The sequence below is a fragment of the Calidris pugnax genome, unplaced genomic scaffold (assembly GCF_001431845.1).
Source record: "Calidris pugnax isolate Ruff unplaced genomic scaffold, ASM143184v1 scaffold99, whole genome shotgun sequence".
Classification (NCBI taxonomy): domain Eukaryota; kingdom Metazoa; phylum Chordata; class Aves; order Charadriiformes; family Scolopacidae; genus Calidris; species Calidris pugnax.
Genome location: NW_015090836.1, coordinates 14,600 through 32,990, shown reverse-complemented (window position 1 = coordinate 32,990; position 18,391 = coordinate 14,600). Strand labels below are relative to the sequence as shown.

At 44.9% G+C, this 18,391-nt stretch overlaps 1 protein-coding gene across 1 annotated transcript in view; it reads left to right on the top strand.

Annotated features, from left to right (window-relative positions):
* Positions 1–271: 271 nt before the first annotated feature.
* LOC106887806 (probable asparagine--tRNA ligase, mitochondrial) overlaps positions 272–18,391 on the top strand; it is a 20,869-nt gene continuing 2,749 nt past the window's right edge. Inside the window, exons 1-5 of the mRNA XM_014941547.1 lie at positions 272–449; positions 4,026–4,135; positions 4,953–5,073; positions 5,754–5,894; positions 9,915–9,995. Of these exons, the coding sequence (XP_014797033.1) occupies positions 327–449; positions 4,026–4,135; positions 4,953–5,073; positions 5,754–5,894; positions 9,915–9,995 (576 nt within the window). The 5' untranslated portion in view covers positions 272–326. The remainder of the gene's footprint in view (positions 450–4,025; positions 4,136–4,952; positions 5,074–5,753; positions 5,895–9,914; positions 9,996–18,391) is intronic.

The following is an 18,391-nucleotide window of genomic DNA, read 5'->3' as shown; positions in this document are numbered from 1 at the left end:
CCCTCTGCTCCTGAGGCAGAGGAGGCAGCGGCAGCGCTGCCGAGGTGCCGGAAAGCAGCAGCATCCCTTAACCCCCACCATGGTTACCCTTGTCCCCATGACCCACCCATCATGTACTACATTTCTCAGAAGCCTTTGCGTCCCGGAGGGCGGAAAGGGCGGTCCTCTCTCGCTCTGATTGGCTCGCTGGGGCAGAGCCCCCCGCGGCTATTGGGTGAGGCGATCACGTGACGCGGCGGCGGGCGCGTCGCCTCACGGGAGCGGTGTGGGAGCGGGCGGGATGATGGCGGGCCGCCGGAGGGAGCAGGTCCGCTAGGCCCTCCGTCATGCTGGGGGCTCGGGGAGGGTGGCAGGCCCTTCGCCGCTACTCCTCCCTGCCTCGGGCCGTGCGGCTGCGGGTCCGCGAAGCGCTGGGGGCTCGGCAGCCGGTTGACGAGGTTAAAGTGCAGGTGTGTGGCCGGGAGGTCGGGGTGTGCCCGGTAATGACCCGGCCCGGAGCCCCAGCCGAAGGGGAGAGGAGCTGAAGTGGCGTGGGCCGTGCTGGGTCCGCTCCTTGTGCCTCAGGGAGTAAAGCTAGAACCTCTGCAGCCGAATTTAGTAAACTTACAGATGTCTTTTACAGTCTGCAGAGCTGGAGCGGCGTGGGCTGTGCTGGGTCAGCTCATTGTGCCTCAGGGAGAAAAGCTAGAACCTCTGCAGCGGAATTTACTAGACTTACAGATGTCTTTTACGGTCTGCAGAGGCAGCTTTTGCGGTATTAGGTCAGTTTGCTGTTGTGAGATCAGATATGAAGCTTGGAAGTTGCTCAGACCACATGCAGGGAGAGAAGGTTGCTGTGGTGGGTTATACTGAAACGTGCTCTGTCCAGTTTTGGTTTTTATCACCTGTTTTGGTTTGGGAGGGTGAACCAGAGTGAATCTCTGCGCTGTTTATAAAGATTTGCTTTAGGTCTCATTCCACTTCTAGGTTTATAGCAGCGTCGGGTAAAGTCAGCGTAATGGTTTCATTGATGTTTGTGTCCAGCTCCTGTTATGAACCAAGGTAGACTGGGATAATTCTTCTGTTTTGCAATGGAGCTCTTTCCCTTTCCTCAGCACAGGGTCGTGTGGCCCCCTGTTTTTTGGTGTTCCCGACTGACAGGTGCATAGTCCCTCTTTTAGTGCAAGGCCCTTGGCTAGAACTGTGCAGATATCAGTATTTCTAGATGTCTCTGTAAAGGACTGGGGTACTTGGTAACAGTTTTAAACTAAACTGAAAGAGGGTAGATTAGTAAAAAATAATTTCTTTCCTGTAAGGGTGGGGAGACACTGGCAGAGGTTGCCCAGGGAAGCTGTGGATGCCCCATCTCTGGAGGTATTCAGTGCCAGGTTGGATGGGGCTTTGAGCCACCTGATTTAGTTGAAGTTGTCCTTGTCCATGGCAGGGGGTCAGACAAGGTGATGTTTAAAGGTTCCTTCCAACCCAATCCATCCTATGATTGTACTGGCCCAAAACCCAGTCTGTAGCACACTTCTGTTCTTGCACACACGTAGCTGAACTTTAACAGGGTAGGAAGAAGCTCATCCAGCGTAGGTCTTCTTCAGCTGTAGTTTTATGAATAATGCAAGCTGGAATAAACTGATGCTAAAATTGGCAATTCTGCCTTCTTTTTTTTCACCCCAGGTCGTTGCTGCTTTGTTGCTCTGCCCCTGTGCTGGCAAAATATGGTTTTTCTATTAAACTGGGTTGGGGAACTGATCTGGCTTAAAACCAACCTTGTTATGGGAATGTGCAGCCTGGTCTGAGTCGGGGTTGTTACTGCACATTGCTTCTGGTATGGTGTAAAGTGGTCAAAACGTTCCTGCTACAGCCACTGCTGATCCAATACAAGCCTGTGGGTATGGGTTTATTTCCTATTGCAGGATGCAAGACTCATCTTCTTATTTGACAGATCCCAGAACAGTGTGCTAAGGTGGAAAAAAAAAAGCTCTTGAGAATCTTTCTTTTTTCCAGGGTTATGTGTGTTTTGGTAAGGAGAGCTTTAGGAGGAAAGAAACTAAGGAGAATGTCTGCCATTGTACATTAAGCATCAGGCATCAAGTATAATGTATATGATGTGTTCTGGGGATTTACTGGAGTACAGAGGGTAGGCATAACAGCTTCAAACTTGTTGTGTTGCTGTGTCCAGAGGAGAGCCACCAAGCTGGTGAGGGGGCTAGAGAACAAGTCATACGAGGAGAGTCTGAGGGAGCTGGGCATGTTCAATTTGGAGAAAAGGAGGCTTAGGGGAGACCTCATTTCCCTCTACAATTACCTGAAAGGAGGTTGTAGAGAGGTGGGGGTTGGCCTCTTCTCCCACGTGATAATGACAGGACCAGAGGAAATGGTCTGAAGTAGTGGCAGGAGAGGTTTAGATTAGATATTAGTAAGAATTACTTTACTGAGAGGATGGTCAGGCCGTGGAACAGCCTGCCCAGGGAGGTGGTAGAGCTGCCATCCCTGGAGGTATTTAAGAAACGTGTAGATGTGGCACTTCAGGGCATGCTCTGGTGCCCAAGATTGTTGGGTTGTGTCTGTTTGAGGGGTTTTTTTGGTGTTGGGTTTTTTGGGATTATTTTTGTTGTTTTTCTTTTTTTCCTTTGTGGTTGGACTCGATGATCTCAAAGGTCCCTTCCAACCATGAAGATTCTGTGATAAGAATATGACGGTGCCCAAATGACCAGACTTCAGTTTTAGACTCTTGTTTCTTGTCTTATTTCTTTGCCTGGGATGGAAAACCTTGCAGAGGTCGTTTAGGGAAGCACTTGTCTGAAATTGTGAGGCTGGAGCAAAAGGTGAAGTTTTGTTAATCAACAGGTTTATGGCTTTAAAATCCTCCCTAGTTCTTGTATGTGTTTGTTCTCTCCCCGTTATCCAAGCCTGTCTAATGCCTTGTCTCTGAGTAGTCATGTTGTAGGTTTAAGAATGCTTTACTTCTGGTACGGTTTAATTCTTGCTGTTTGTTCAGCCTGGGCAATAGAAGTAGATGGATTCACAGCAGAAGACAAAACTGATCTGAAAAGAGGCAGTTTGGTTGTTTAATCAGCACTGTTTTCGGTTGTTCTCTGCAGTATTATTAAAAGATGAGCTTGAAGTTCCCAAGCCGATAGTTTTGCTTTTAAGGGCAGCTTTGTCTCAGCTCTTGTGAGCTGGGAAGCAACTAAGGGAGTTGTATTGACTTAACATTTCCCTTAAAAAGAACTTAAAATTTATTTCTTATTGAAAAACTCAAGACATTACCATGACATGTACATGGTCAGTTCCACTGTTTTGCTGTTACAAAGAGCTGCTGTGTGACTGGTTTAATTCTTTTAGTCAAATCAGACAAGAACCCTCCTAGATTTTTTTTTTCTTAGTATTTCTTTTCCCGTGGGGGCAGTGTAGCAGTCTTTATTTTGAGGTGTAAGCAGAAACATCCAAAATTTTCAGGTTTAGTTAAATTTTTGTCTTGTGTGAATATGTAGTTTTTCACCTGAGTCTGTTGGCTGCAGCTGTTGGCATTGACAGTCCAATGACTTAGGGCATGTAAACAACCAGCGAACAAATTTCAGCAACAAAAATTGGTACTAAAAATCATCAAAACAGTCTTCAGTGTGTTATAAAGAGCTATGAATTACTGGCCTCTCCTGTTACAGTAAGAAGTGTTTTGAAGGGACATCACTAATAATATGTACTTTGCTAAAATGCTTTTCATCTTCAGAACAACTTTGCCTCTTTCCGTGTTCTCAGTTCCCAGAGGTGCAGGTAGATTTTGGTTATCCCTGCTGTACTCAGGAGAGGAGTTGATGTCCCTGCCTAAGGATTTGTTTTTCTTTGCTTTGAAGTCAATAGAAAAACTGACACAACTTTTTTTTTTTTAATTATTTTTTACTTTTTTTACCCCTAAAGAAGTATTTCCTTTGATTTCAATAGGAAGTTGACGCACGTCCAGCTCAGCTAGAAGAAGAGCCATGACTACACAGAGTCTACGCCAAGCAATAACAAATTTCTTTTTCTTTTACCTCTAGGGCTGGGTCCGCTCTGTCCGATCCCAGAAGGAAGTTTTGTTCCTGCACATAAATGATGGGAGTTCTCTGGAAAGCCTCCAGGTGGTTGCTGATCCCAGTCTGGAAAATAGGTTGGTCAATTTGAGATATCTAGAGAAACATCTGTGTTGATCAGTGGTTGGAGGGATCTGCTCAGGCCTCCTTCCCTGTCACAGTGACTCACCAGAACCTCCAGCAGCTGGCACCTGACTATGGGAAAGGCACATCTGGAGGTCACTGGATGTGTTTTAGGATGGAGAGTGTCCATCTACTCTGTCTCCACTTAACTGAGGCTTCATGGTTCAGCTGCTCATCCTGTGGATTAATTTGAATCACATTTTCTTAACAGCTGTAGCAGCTTGGGGGATGACTGTCCCCCAGGTTTTTGGAGGGTGCTGTTGCTGTTCCCATAACAAGTTGAGGGCTGGCCTGGTAGGCACACCCCCTAGACAGGGATGCCTGTTCTATTATTATAGGGTAATAAAATAATGCACTTATTTTACAGCTTCATCTTGTTTGTTACTCTAAATTGTTCTTTGAGCTAGGGTTGGGAGTTTCAGGATGATCCAGGACACTTTTGCACATAACTTGATTTATTTTTGGTTTTTTTTCCTATAATTCCCCACCAATAGCCCCTTTGAATATAAACCTTTCCCCCTCACTTGTCCAAAATTCCTTGTCCTGTTTAGGACAAGACACTCCTGTCTTGTCCTAAATTCTTCCATGGCTTTGTGAATCTATTCACATTCCCCACCTATGCGTTTAATAATATTTTATTTCATCAGTTAATGGCTACAGTATCTCTTGTGATCTCAAGCGGTCCAGGTAAATTAACAGGAATCTTTTCTGAATGTGGCTGACTTTATATCAGCACCTAGTTAAGCTGCTGTTTTTTCTTGATTTTCTTAGAGACCTGACTTTTGGAAGCGCAGTGGAAGTGCAAGGAAAACTGGTCAAAAGTCCTCATAAGAGGCAAAACATGGAGCTGAAAGCCGAAAGCATCCGTGTGGTGGGACCTTGTGATACTTGGGTATGTCACTGTAGCAGGAGTGCAACTGGTAGGACCACTGTGGGAGTTAATTTCAAAAGGTCCAAATATCCAGCAAAGCATGCTTCAAACTGTATTTTCTCTAAGTCTGAGTGCTCCTGCAGGCTGTGATTTGTTGGCAGTGTCCATAGGGTATGTCAAAGGAGAAACATGGGATCACCATGAAAGCTTTCTTTGGGGGCAGAGCTGTTTCTGCGTGGAAGCTGGCACACGTGCTGCCAGCTAAGAGTATTCTCACTGTAAAGTCATTGACCTGTGCCAGGTGGTTTAGCTGTTAATTCTGGCTGGAACAAGAATTGGAGAAGCAGTGGGGACTGGTGAAAAACACTACAAATTGGTGGAATAACCATATCTGGCACATTTGGAAGCAACGTGCTGTTGCAACAGTGAGATGAACGGTGGCTTTCAAGGGGGCTTAACATCCAAAAGGTGGAGCATTTCAGAGCACTGCTACCTTATCTTCTGTTCATGGCTCTTGCTCTGCTGTAAGCATTATAAAATCCACAAAATAACTAGAGAAGATACACAAAAGCATCTAATTCTTCTCTCTCTGTAATGATGATTGAGTTTTGGTAGGAAGAGACGGTGTTCCATGGATAGCAATAAAACTATATTGACTCCAAGTTCTCATCCTGTTATTTTTCTTGTGTTGTTGTTTTCAGTCGTTCCCCCTAAAAATGAAGGAGAGGCACCCGCTGGAGTACGTCCGACAGTTCCCTCACCTGCGGTGCAGAAACAACACGCTCGGCTCCCTCCTGAGAATCCGCAGTGAAGCCACTGCAGCCATCCACTCGTTCTTCCAGGTAGTCCCTTCTGTACCGAGCCTCATGTGTAAAACATTCCCCCAGTTTGGCTTTGCAGTGTGTAAAACATTCCCCCAGTTTGGCTTTGTTGGGAGGGAGGGAGCGTGATGTCTTTAATGGATTTTGGACATGGTGGTTTTCTTTCTAGGCCTTGGCCAGGCTGTTGCTTATCATAGAATGGTTCAGGTTGGAAGGGACCTTAAAGATCACCGAGTTCCAACCCCCCTGCCATGGGCAGGGACACCTCCCACCAGACCAGGTTGCTCAAAGCCCCATCCAGCCTGGCCTTGAACCCCTCCAGGGATGGGGCAGCCACAGCTTCTCGGGGCAACCTCTTCCAGTGCCTCACTCACCCTCATGGAAAAGAATTTCTTCCTAATGTCTAATCTAAATCTCCCCTCTTTCAGTGTAAAACCATTCCCCCTCATCCTATTGCTCCACTCCCTGATCAAGAGTCCCTCCCCATCTCTTCTGTAGCCCCCCTTGAGGGACTGGAAGGGGCTCTAAGGTCTCCCTGGAGCTTTCTCTTCTCCAGGCTGAACACCCCTAACTCTCTCAGCCTGTCCTCACAGCAGAGGTGCTCCAGTCCTTGGAGCATCTTCGTGGCCCTCCACTGGACCTGTTCCAACAGGTCCATGTCCTTCCTGTGTTGAGGACTCCAAAGCTGGACACAGTGCTCCAGCTGGGGAGCTCACCAGAGCAGAGTAGAGGGGTACAATCCCCTCCCTTGCCCCACTAGCCACACTTCTTTTGATGCAGCTCAGGATACAGCGTTCAGTTTAGCGTACCTGTTGTCTTGTTAGTGTCTTTCCACCCATTTCCTGTTAATTATTTTATCCCTTTAACTAAGTTGCAATATTGCTGCCAGTGTGTGTGTGGTCTGTGGAACACAACATAATGCGGAGTTGTTTAACCCATCCTCAGCAGTGACCTTATGGTCTTTGGACAGAAGCCTCCTCCCACGTGGAAAAATTTGCGATGCAGGAAGGCTACCAATTGACTCAGAGCCTCAGTAAATTAACTCTGATTCCAGATGCCACACAGATAGCATGGGTTTCCTCGTAAAGAAACGTAGCAAGTCCTCTAGCAAACCTGAGTCCTTTCTTTTCAAACTGTTCATTGAAATAAACATGGTTTAGTTCAGCTAAACTGGCTTCAGTTTCAGTAGTATCATATTCAGAGCATTCTGATTATAAAATTCTTATGTAGTAATTAACATGGCCCAAGGAACAGGTCAGAAATGTTGAGAGTGAATTTCTGGTCACAAGAATGCTGCGATTTGTCGCCTGCAGTGGCGAAGAAACATTGCTTGCTCTAAGAGTTATCTGTATGGAATTATGTGGTATTTAGAAGATTATGGTTTTCCAAGAACTTAATAGAAATCCAGTGTCAGGTGAAGCTGCTGGTGGTGTCAGTAGTGTGAGACAACCGATTCTGTCGGGAGCCTGGCTTTGCTGGTGTCACACCACCAGATGGCATTGCCTGCAAAAATTTGTGATTTCAAACGGGCCCAAGGAAGCCGAGGTACAGAACAGCATCTTATTCTGACAGAGGCTTTACTTCTCCAAATTAACTCCAACTCTGACTCTGTCGTATATTCCTGTTTAAAAAAAAAACTCAAGAGCTGAGCAATATTAAAAAAGATAAAGTAACATTAATTTAGCAGCAGCAACAGCTACACTAAAGTTATTTTTAAAGGGATAAGGAGGATTTGGTCCCAGACCTGATATTTGCAAATGCTTGTGTCACGACTCTACTGGCACCAGGAATGTCTGTGGTTTGCTCCGTTTCTGATGGAAGGAAGCAGTCTTTTTTTAATTGCCACCTACCTCGTCCCAAGAATGTTACAATTTCCAACTTGACAATGTCAGAACATCTGATAAAGTATAATCAGAGTGTTTCCACTGTGCAGAGCTGTAACGAGTTTAATGCCGAAAGAAAATAAACAGGTTTTTTGAATACACGTTCAAAATTATGTAGACTCTCCGTAACTTTAAAAACTTTCATTTTTATCCCCTTCATTTCCAACAGTGAATGACTAATACCAAATGCCTTTGGTTTGGATGTTGAAGGCGAAAATGTCGTCTTTAAATCTTCTCCTGAGTGTTGTGGTCCATGTGGGATAGGAACATTGTTCCTAGACACAGTGAAATGGTTGCAATGTGAATGGCAGCCTCCACTTTGCACATTAACTAACTTCCAGGTTTGTCAGAGCCAATAATATGACATGAAGTATTTTAGGAGCTTTTATAAGGGGAACTGAATAAGCTGAATCTCAGTGAGGAGCTTCTGCCGGGCACTCAACAAGCCAAATTTTGCACCTGTAGCCAAGGTAGCCTGGAGATGACTGAGGGGACTTTGCTCCCTCTAGATCGTGCTATGGCATTTCCACAAAATGCATTGTGTGTCCATATGAACTCTTTGGTGCAAATTAATTTTAGTTTGATTCCCAGGATGGGCAATAAATATTGCTCCTGTTGTCTTAGCCTTTTAACTATGTACTGGTAAGGACCAGTGTCTGTCATGAATGGTTGATTTATATTATTGTGGTAAAAGCTGTGAAACTAAGCTTTTAGAAACATTTGCTTTTTATCTTTTTCTTTTTTTTTAATTAGTCTTTTGTGTAAATAGACAATGGGTTATGCTACATCATTGCCTGTATCGTGGTAATGCTGGCACACCCTGGTTTTAAAGGGATTCCCTTTGTACTAGATATTACAGTGATGCAAGAGAAAACAAACCCTCTGTTCCCAGCTGAAATCAGGTAGTTCCAGGTTCTTGTTTGCCTTGACGTGCTCTGTGATCCACTCCATAGTGAGACTAAGTTAGGAGGCTGATGGTTAGTAGTTAGTTCTGTTCCCAATTCTGCCTCTAATGGGCTGTGTGTCATTGTCTGGGGTCTGCTTGATGTACCCATCCACTGAAAATCGGGTTGCAGCTGGTTTAAAAGCCTATGGCTGCACTGCAGAGAAACACAGAAAATAGGGGTTCTTTCTTCCTGCAGCTTCGTGGTTTCCAAGGTCTCTGCTGGCTGTATGAACAAGTAATTGTCCAGGTACCTAGAAGGTGACCAAGCCAGGGTCACCTTAAAATCAGTTTGACTTTGATATCTGAGAAGATGTGAGGAGGGATGGACATTTTCATGTGTTAAGATGTCTATCACATGTGGTGTGTGATTTCTGTCACGTAACACACTCTCTTATGAGGAAAGACTGAGGGACTTGGGTCTTTTTAGTATGGAGAAGACTGAGGGTGGGGTCTGATTTATGCTATAAATAATAGCATAGGGTGGGTGTCAAGAGGATGCCGCCAGTCTTTTTTCAGTGGTGCCCAGTGACAGGACAAGAGGTAATGGGCACAAACTTGAATATAAGAAGTTCCATCTAAACGTGAGAAGGAACTTCTTCACTTTGAGGGTGGCAGAGCCCTGGAAGAGGCTGCCCAGAGAGGTGGTGGAGTCTCCTTCTCTGGAGACATTCAAAACCCGTCTGGGTATGTTCCTGTGCAACCTGATCTTGATGGTCCTGCTCTGGCAGGGGGTTGGACTAGATGATCTCCAGAGATCCCTTCCAATCCCATATCATTCTGTGATTTTGTGATCATTTCTTTCAGTGGAGAACACTAAGAGAGTGTCCTCTGGCCAATCACTAGCTTCCAAAAAGCTGGAAGAGACTGAAGTGTTGAGGCTGTAGGGATGAATTTGCTTGAAAATGCCCAAAAATGGAGGAGGTTAGAAAAAAGGGCAATGGTGTGGAGATGCATAGTAATGGCATGAATCTCATTTCTTTATGAAATGTGGAAGAAAAAGCACAAGTAGTAAACATTGATTAGTAAATCATGCTAGTATTTAATTAGTCTTCTGTCTTTGTCCATTTAAGGCAGAAGTTGCCAAGAAGAGTACATATGCTGTACTGGTTGGGGGCTAATAGCTGAGTCATAACGTGTGCTGGTTGATATCATCCTCAAAGTTGACGTTTGATATCTTTAGCCAGTTAACTTCTAGTGTTCTGTCTATTGCAGGATAATGGCTACGTGCATATTCATACCCCCATAATTACATCAAATGACTGTGAAGGTGCCGGGGAACTCTTTCATATTGAGGTAAGTTGAGTTGCATGAAGTTTGATTGGATTTTTGCTTGCAGAGCAGTTCTGGAGTCATTGAAGGTTAGAGGAAATGCTTGTCTTCACAAAACCTTTCCTTTATGTACTTCTGTGATTATGTTTTTTAATATTGCAGGCCTTTGCTTCAACTAGCAATTTAAATAGATGCATTACTTTTTATTTTATTTTATTGCTGTTTTGTGCATTAGTGAGAACCGTTTGTAATGATGAGTTTTTTTCTGTCCCTGGTGTGGTGGAAAAGTCTACAAAGAACCACAGAGGGAGGTGGAACATCTTAATAAACAGAAAGATGTGATCATAAGAGCCCAAGAGCTGGGATGGGACATTCAGGACAGCCTGTTACACATGAATATTTCTTACCTTTGAAATGAAGATAGGATATGGAGATATGGAGATAGGATATGGAGATAGTTTCTTAAAAGAAAGTCAGCAATGCCTAAAACTCCTTTTCACCTGTGTATATATTCCTCCCTACAAGCTACTCCTGCTGTATGTCAGAATTCTCCCCCAATATTGCCAAGTCTCCCCATCCATCCACCAAATTACTGCCACAATCTGTCGTTATATAAAGTGCTTCACAACTTGGGTCAAAACCTCCTGTGAAACTTAGGTACGGCTATAACCACTAAAATATTCCTAACCCCCACATCCATGAATCATAAGAAATTCCATCTGCCTTTTATACTTCTATATTTGAAATTCACTCTTCTGTCTCAAACAATTACATCCACTGCCACTTATGCTTCCTGGCTCCAGCCTTGCTGGTGAATCATCTGTAAGCAAAAGGAAAAACTGTTGAGGTGGCAGTTGCAGGATCACGTACGTCTTCCACTCTCCACACAGCCTCCTGACAAAAAGCCTCCCTGTACTGGTTCTTCAGCATCTCAAGGTCTAACCTGTGCTACCAGTGATTCCCTTCCAGACCCAGTATATGCGCCTCAGCTTTCTTGCTTGCTGGGACAATAGACTTGATTAGCTAAACTAAATGGTTCCTGTTTAATTGAGATCCCTTAATGCTACCCAAGGTTCGTTCCAGGCTGTTGCATGCAAATTAAGATGTGAAAACAAGTGACACTTAATGATGAGAACATTATACAGTTTGCAGCTGTACAGTGTATTACGTCTTGGGTACAAATTGTATCCACTTGAAAAGCTGTGAAGGATGCAGGACGGCGGCGTAGGTGGCTGGTAGTAACAGAAACACGGATGCAAATGTTGATGGAGGTGCTAAATCGTGAGGCTGAAACTCGTGTAAACTGGATCTGAATTAAATGCATAGTTCAAGGCAGCTTTCTTGCTCTCCCCAGCATGACTGCGTATGTGTAAGTAATACCTGCGCTTTCTTGCTCTCCCCAGCGTGATTGCATACGTGTAAGTAATACCTGTCTTGGAGAAATGCAGTGACAGCTTTCCTTGAAAGGTGTGGTGTGAGTGGCCGAGTCAGATCCCACAAAGAAAGGGCTTCAGAAACCCACTTGCTGGTGGGAAGTGGGAAGTTCTCCCTGATTTCCTGTTTCTCTTCTGAGCGCTGCTTCATTGTCTGGCCTAATTTAGGAGTTGGTTTTGTTTCTGCACAGCTCTGTTCAGAATTGGTCAGGGCAAGCAGAGATCCAAGACCACTTGCTATCCCTCTGTGACTCCTCTGAGCAGTGACACTGTTTCTTGAGAGTAGAAATCTGGGGGAGGATTAAGCCTTGCTTGGGCCATGAGTATGAGGCTGTCAGACATAAAAATAAAGGTGACATAAGAGTGACAGCCATAAAAATCCAGGTGTGGCATTTGCAGCAAACCCAGAATCTCTATGTACTTTTAATCAAACCAAACATCAACACATTCCTCATCTGCTGAGTTGGCTTGCTTTTAAACTAGCCCTTCATTCACTGCTTGTGCAGGCCAAGGGAGAAAATAACTTCCTGTTGCTCTTGTATTTGAGCAGTAACCAAGAGCTATGGTGATAGGAATCAGTGAAAGTGACCTGCAAATTAGATTCTTCTATTTAAACCCTATACTTAAAGTTTTAAGACCTATCCTCATCAGTTGGTGTCCTGTTGCCCCTCCATTTGTAGCAGTTGCAATACCCCTGCTGCTTACAGGTTGTTTTTTCTTCCCTTTTTTTTTTCTTTTTCCTTTAGCTCCCCTGGGTGGTTTATAAAACTGTCCAGGTGTGGCATTTGCAGCAAACCCAGAATCTCTATGTACTTTTAATCAAACCAAACATCAACACATTCCTCATCTGCTGAGTTGGCTTGCTTTTAAACTAGCCCTTCATTCACTGCTTGTGCAGGCCAAGGGAGAAAATAACTTCCTGTTGCTCTTGTATTTGAGCAGTAACCAAGAGCTATGGTGATGGGAATCAGTGAAAGTGACCTGCAAATTAGATTCTTCTATTTAAACCCTGTACTTAAAGTTTTAAGACCTATCCTCATCAGTTGGTGTCCTGTTGCCCCTGAATTTGTAGCAGTTACAATACCCCTGCTGCTTACGGGTTGTTTTTTCTTCCTTTTTTTTTTTTTCCTTTTTCCTTTAGCTCCCCTGGGTGATTTATAAAACTAATAATCTCTCCAGTTGAGCTGTCCTGCTGCAGGTGGACTGAGTTGAAAACTTTGGTTGAGTAGCCCTTAGGACCCGAGTAGAGGCTGCTTTTGCACCCACTGTGAACCAGCGCCTTTTAATAGCTGTCTTTCTCCTGACTGGCACAATTTTAATCCTCTGACTAATGTCTGGTGGCTGCTCAGGCCCGTGCATTCTTTGGAAATGGTGGAAAGTGAAGAGAGCAGGAGAATGTTTTTACATGACATTTGAAGAAATGGGAGGGGGAGGAATATCTTGAGTTAGTAGGAAAAAGCTTTTTGAGGGCGTATGATCTTTGATTCCTAAACCTCTTAATCCTGTAGGATTTGTGATTGTTTATGTGTTCGGCTTCCTTATTATCTTTGTTTGGTTTGGGGCACACTGATTAGTGTGTACGTAGCTTTTGGTTGGGAAGTTCTCATACTTGGGATGAAGGAGAGTCCCTTTCCTTTCTGCTCAGCAAATCAGTGCAGCTAAATCCCGTAAGTCAGGAGGGGGGGAAATCCCATAATCAAAAGTCCCGTAACAGTGAAATAGAGGGCAGTAAGAAGAGGAGATTTGAAAGAATAAATAAATCACAAGATGGTAAAAACTCCAGACACCTGAAAAGTGTAAGTTTGAGGAGAATTTTGAGGAGAAACTGCCGGAAGTGTGAGAACAGCCAGGCAGACCCAGCAACACCAAACCTGTGGATTTATGCACCGTTGATGGTGTCCACCTTTGGTGGAACCCTGGAGGGGGGGAAGCATCTTGCTTGTGCTGCCTTCTTTAAAGTAAACTTACTGAAAATGCTGAAAGAGCCTTTAATATTGAAAGCTGGGTTTTAAGCAAATGCAAAGTAGAACGAGGTAGTTTTTGAAAGAAGGAGAGCTCGGATCAGCAGGGTGAGATGGCCCCTTTTTATTTTGTTTTAATTTAATCTGAGAATAATTCCTCTGTATCATCTCAACACCTCAGGGCGGATCCTTTCCTCACATTATTTTTTCTTTTTTTTCTTCTGAAGTCTAAAATACTTAGCAGCTTTGTATGTTGCAAGAAACTTTACAGAGTCTCCCCTTCTGGGGCTGCTTCCGAGGAAATCTGCTTTTCTTTTGTCTTTGTGACCCGGCTGCGTGTCTGTTCCCTGCTATTTTCAGTAGCCTCCCACTCTGTCTGCAGTGTTGAAGGCTCCCTGCTTTCTGGTTCTCTCCCTCTGTCTTTTTCACTTGCTCCCTGGCAAGTCTCCTTGTTTGACTGTCCTCAGTGACTGTGGAGAAGGTGGAGGCTCCTCTAAGCTCTGGAAGAGTCCTTCTGGCCCAAGACACTCCAACCAGTGTGATGAGGCCCTGGACAGGCACTTCCCCTGCAGCCCAGCTGCAGCCTTTTAAAAGAACTCGGGGTGCAGTGGATTCAGAAAGCACAACAGCTGTATTGGCATTCACAGCTCTTTAAAGCAGATCTCATGTGTTTTGTGTTGCTTGTGACCTTCTTCCTTTCTGGGGATGGTGCTCTGCATGTAAGGGTGGTGCATCAAAGTCGAGGGAGGTCATCCTCGCCCTCTGCTCTGCCCTGGTGAGGCCCCATCTGGAGCACTGGGTCCAGTTCTGGACTCCCCAGTTCAAGAAGAACAGGGAACTGCTGGAGAGGGTACAGCAGAGGGCTACAAACAGAATTAGGGGACTGGAACATCTCTCTGATGAGGAAAGGCTGAGGGACTTGGATCTTTTTAGTCTGGAGAAGAGAAGGCTGAGGGGGGATCTGATCAACACCTATAAATACTTAAAGGGAGGGTGTCAGGAGGATGGGGCCAGTCTTTTTTCAGTGGTGCCCAGTGACAGGACAAGAGGAAATGGGCACAAACTGGAACATAAGCACTTCTGTCTAAACATGAGGAGGAACTTCTTCACTTTGAGGGTGGCAGAGCCCTGGAACAGGCTTCCCAGAGAGGTGGGGGAGTCTCCTTCTCTGGAGACATTTAGAACCCACCTGGATTTGTTTCTGTGCAACCTGCTCTGGGTGGACTTGCTTTGACAGGGGGGTTGGACTAGATGATCTCCAGAGGTCCCTTCCAACCCCATATCATCCTGTGATTCTGTGAAGGAGTGCTGTGCTCTGCCTGTTGGCTCCAGCAGAGGTAACGCATGTTCTGCATCAGGCTTGTCTCTTCCCACACACATACCTCATTTCATCAGGGTCTGGGTCAGGCTGTTTCGTTAATCAAAAGGATTAATGAAATTAATCCTTTGATTAATTGATTTAACTGCAAACCTGAAAAATCATGCAGATGTTGTTCTTACCTAAAATGTGTCCACAGATGGTGCGGTGTTTGGTTTTTTGCCACGTGCTCACAGGGAGAATGGAAAAGCTTCTGGATGCCTGAAGGATGCAAGTGCATCTTGAGCCTCCTGTGGAGCCAGAAATCCATTCCTCCTGCTGAAGATGCAGGAACTTGCTCCTACCACTCCTTTGGTACTGCTGAAAAATAGCATTGTCAGTACCAAGCTGGGGTCTGTTGGGGAGAATCCCAGTTAAATGCTGGAGTTTAGTGTCTGTCAGGTGTTTCTGCTTTAGCAATGCATCATGATCTGGGACTGGGTGCTCACCGTGGACTGGGATAAACTGGAACTGAGGTGAGGGAGGGCTTGCTCTTGCCTTTTCTGGCTCTCCCAGTTTCTGCTCCTTTCTACCTGCTTCATCTCTGCCTGGTAATTCCAGTCCCTATTTATGAGGTGTTTGTCTCAGCAGAAGCTGCTGCTGTTGCCCAATGCAAGTCCAGCTGATCAGAATTAGGACTGGAATTGCAAGGAGGACTTCTTGGAAGTTATGAATGTGGCAGCGGTTGTCTAAAAAGGAAAACCCAATCACGTTTATAATGGGACATCACAGAGGGTAGGTCTGGATTAAAGATGTGGTGCTGTGAAGCTTCAGGAGCGTGGTGGTGTGGGCCTGGGCTGGAGCTCCAGTGGTGATGGCTCTGAGCTTTTCAAGTTGTCTCTGATCCCTTCATGCGTTTGTCTTCCACGGAGCGAAAGACTGAATCAAACGGTTTATACCCTCCTGAAGCTGATTGCCTCAAGTAAAAGGTAATACAAGACTGACATCAAAGGGAATAGTTTTAAATTAAATCATTAGACATTTGAGGAGATGGAGAACAAAACAGGTACTAAATCCAGTTGTTCTCGTATTTAGAATGAGAATAAAAAGCCTTTGATGTTGACGTTGAATCCGAGTACGTTTATAGCACATTTACTCTGAGACACCAGGGATGTTTCATACAGATTCCCCCTCCCTTTTTCCCCGTTGCAGTTTGGGTAGTTTTCAACTAGACAATGGAGAGAACTCGAAAGCAAACACACTATTCCCCCCTAATCTTGTATCAAGCAGGTATTTTGGGGTTGGGACGTGGGAGAAAAGTCCATGTAATTGAAATAAAAGCACCACAATGTTGTCACTTTGTTTTGCCAGGCATGGAGATGAAAAACAGTCTCACTCAGTGACAGCAGCAAAGGGATAGCATCACCTACTATTCATTATTTGTCTTCCACCAGTGACTGTTGTTGTTTATTCTAAAGAAGCAAGTTTGATCTTAGAGGCTGAGCGTAAATCTGGGGCACAGACACCTGAAAACATTGGCCTGATCCTGTGCTTGGATGTGTAAAGTGGAGCAACCACCTCTAGTGTATTAGTCAACATTTGGACACGTGAAGTTGCTAATTATGGGTTACCTCCTTGCCAAAAGGTGTCCCTTCAGAAGGAAAAGGGAGGCATTTCATTTTCCTTCTGTAGCAAGTGGATTGACTTTTGCAGCTCATGACACCTATTTGTCAAGTTTTGTGTCTCAAAAGGAGGAATTGGGCAGCTGTGGAGGGGCAAGGTGATCCGATGGTGATGGGGCAGTCAAATTTTATCTAAATATTGTTATGTTCACTCTTCACCTTCTGCTGGAAGCCATCCAGGAGCTGCTCGCAATTTGGATGCGCATCTCAGGATCTCTTGGTGGCCTCTCAAACTGGCTGTGGGTTTTTAAAAGTCCAGTTGAGCTGTAAGACTTTCTCACACTCTTCCTTCAGTCACTTAGTGTTGTGTCTATTTTCTCTTTGCCTCCCTGAGATTACATCTGATTTGGAGAATGAAAAATGACACAAAGTCATTATAAATAAACCAAGCCCCAGCTCCTGGAGACAGCTGTATCCTGTTTGTGGAAGTGTTGAGATTTCATGGCTGATTTCTTCTGTTCTTTTCCTGCTTCCAGTCTGTCTCTTTCTCATTGTTTAGAAGTTGCATCCTACAGGATTAGGTGGGATTTTTCACTGGTGGAACGAGGAATGTAGCTGAACTGAGCTTGGAGGAGGAGAAACTGGAGTGGTACATGGCTCCTCTCTTTAGTATTCTGGGGCTGTGGTATGTGGATGTTTGTATGTTTATTAATATCCTTATTGTTTTTGAGCAAATACTCTGGGTTTATTTGAAGAAAACAATAGGGCCCCGCTTCTACATCCTTGGGTGTTGTTGTTTGGTTTTTTTAGAACTGCAAAAACCATGAAACAAAGGAAGGAGTCCTGGGGTTACAGCCGCAAATTGTCATATTTCCATTGATCTCTGCGGAGCAAGGCAAACTTGCTCTTTTCTTTAGTGTGATGCTGTCAAGAGATAAAACTGCCTTGTGATCTGAGGTCTCTGTTTTATCTTTTGCGATGAGCAGCAGAGCTTTTTGAGCACAAAAGCAACACCTTCTGATTCATTGAGGGGAAAAATGGGCAGGTTGTAGAATATCAAACAGCTGGCAAACAAGCCTGAGCCTAAACCTCCCTGTGACAAAGCGAGCTGGGGAGTAGGGTGGCTGTAGGCAGTGACACACTTAGCTGAGCTGGCAACACTTAGCGTAACTCCCAGGAACTACACTCTGAAAAGTGAGTATTTTGAACTTCCCTTAGAAGTTTGGAGGTGAACATAGATCAGCCAAACCTCAGCTTCTCTTCAACGTTACTTTTGTCTCTCTCCCGAACCTTTGACTTCTCCAGAGCTTAGGGATGACATTGAAATACAGAAAATGCTGAAACAAATGTATCGTTTATCTTCGTGTTTTTTAAAAAAGTCACAGAATTGTGACCTTTAGAAATTGTCTAATCCATCTCACTGTGCTCAAACAGAGTCCGCTAGAGAAAGTTGCCCAGTTGCTTCTGTTGAGTTTTCAATATTTCCCCAGATGGAGACTTCACAGATGGAGACTTCTGGGTAACCTGTTCTAGTGTTTGACTACCCTCACAGTAAATTAAAAAAAAAAGCTTATTCTTGTTTTCAGATAAAATTTCATGTGTCTTTTTTTAAAATCTGTGCCCGTTGCCTCTGTCCTCTCCGTGAGCATGGCTGAGGTGAACCTGGTTCCTTCTTCATGCATCTGTCAAGTATTTAAGATTCATAGAATCATAGAATTGCCCAGGCCGGAAGGGACCTCCAAAGGTCATCTAGTCCGACCTCCCCGCAGTCAGCAGGGACACCCCCAACTAGACCAGGTTGCCCAGGGCCTCGTCGAGCCTCTCCTTGAATATCTCCAGGGAAGGGGCCTCAACCACCTCCCTGGGCAACCTGTTCCAGTGCTCCACCACCCTCACAGTGAAGAACCCTCTCCTAATCTCCAGTCTAAATCTGTTCCCCTCCAGCTTGAAGCCATTGCCCCTCGTCCTGTCACTACAGGCCTTTCTAAACAGGCTCTCCCCAGCCTTCCTGTAGGCTCCCTTCAGGTACTGGAAGGCTGCTATTAGGTCTCCCCGGAGCCTCCTCTTCTCCAGGCTGAACAACCCCAGCTCCCTCAGCCTGTCCTCG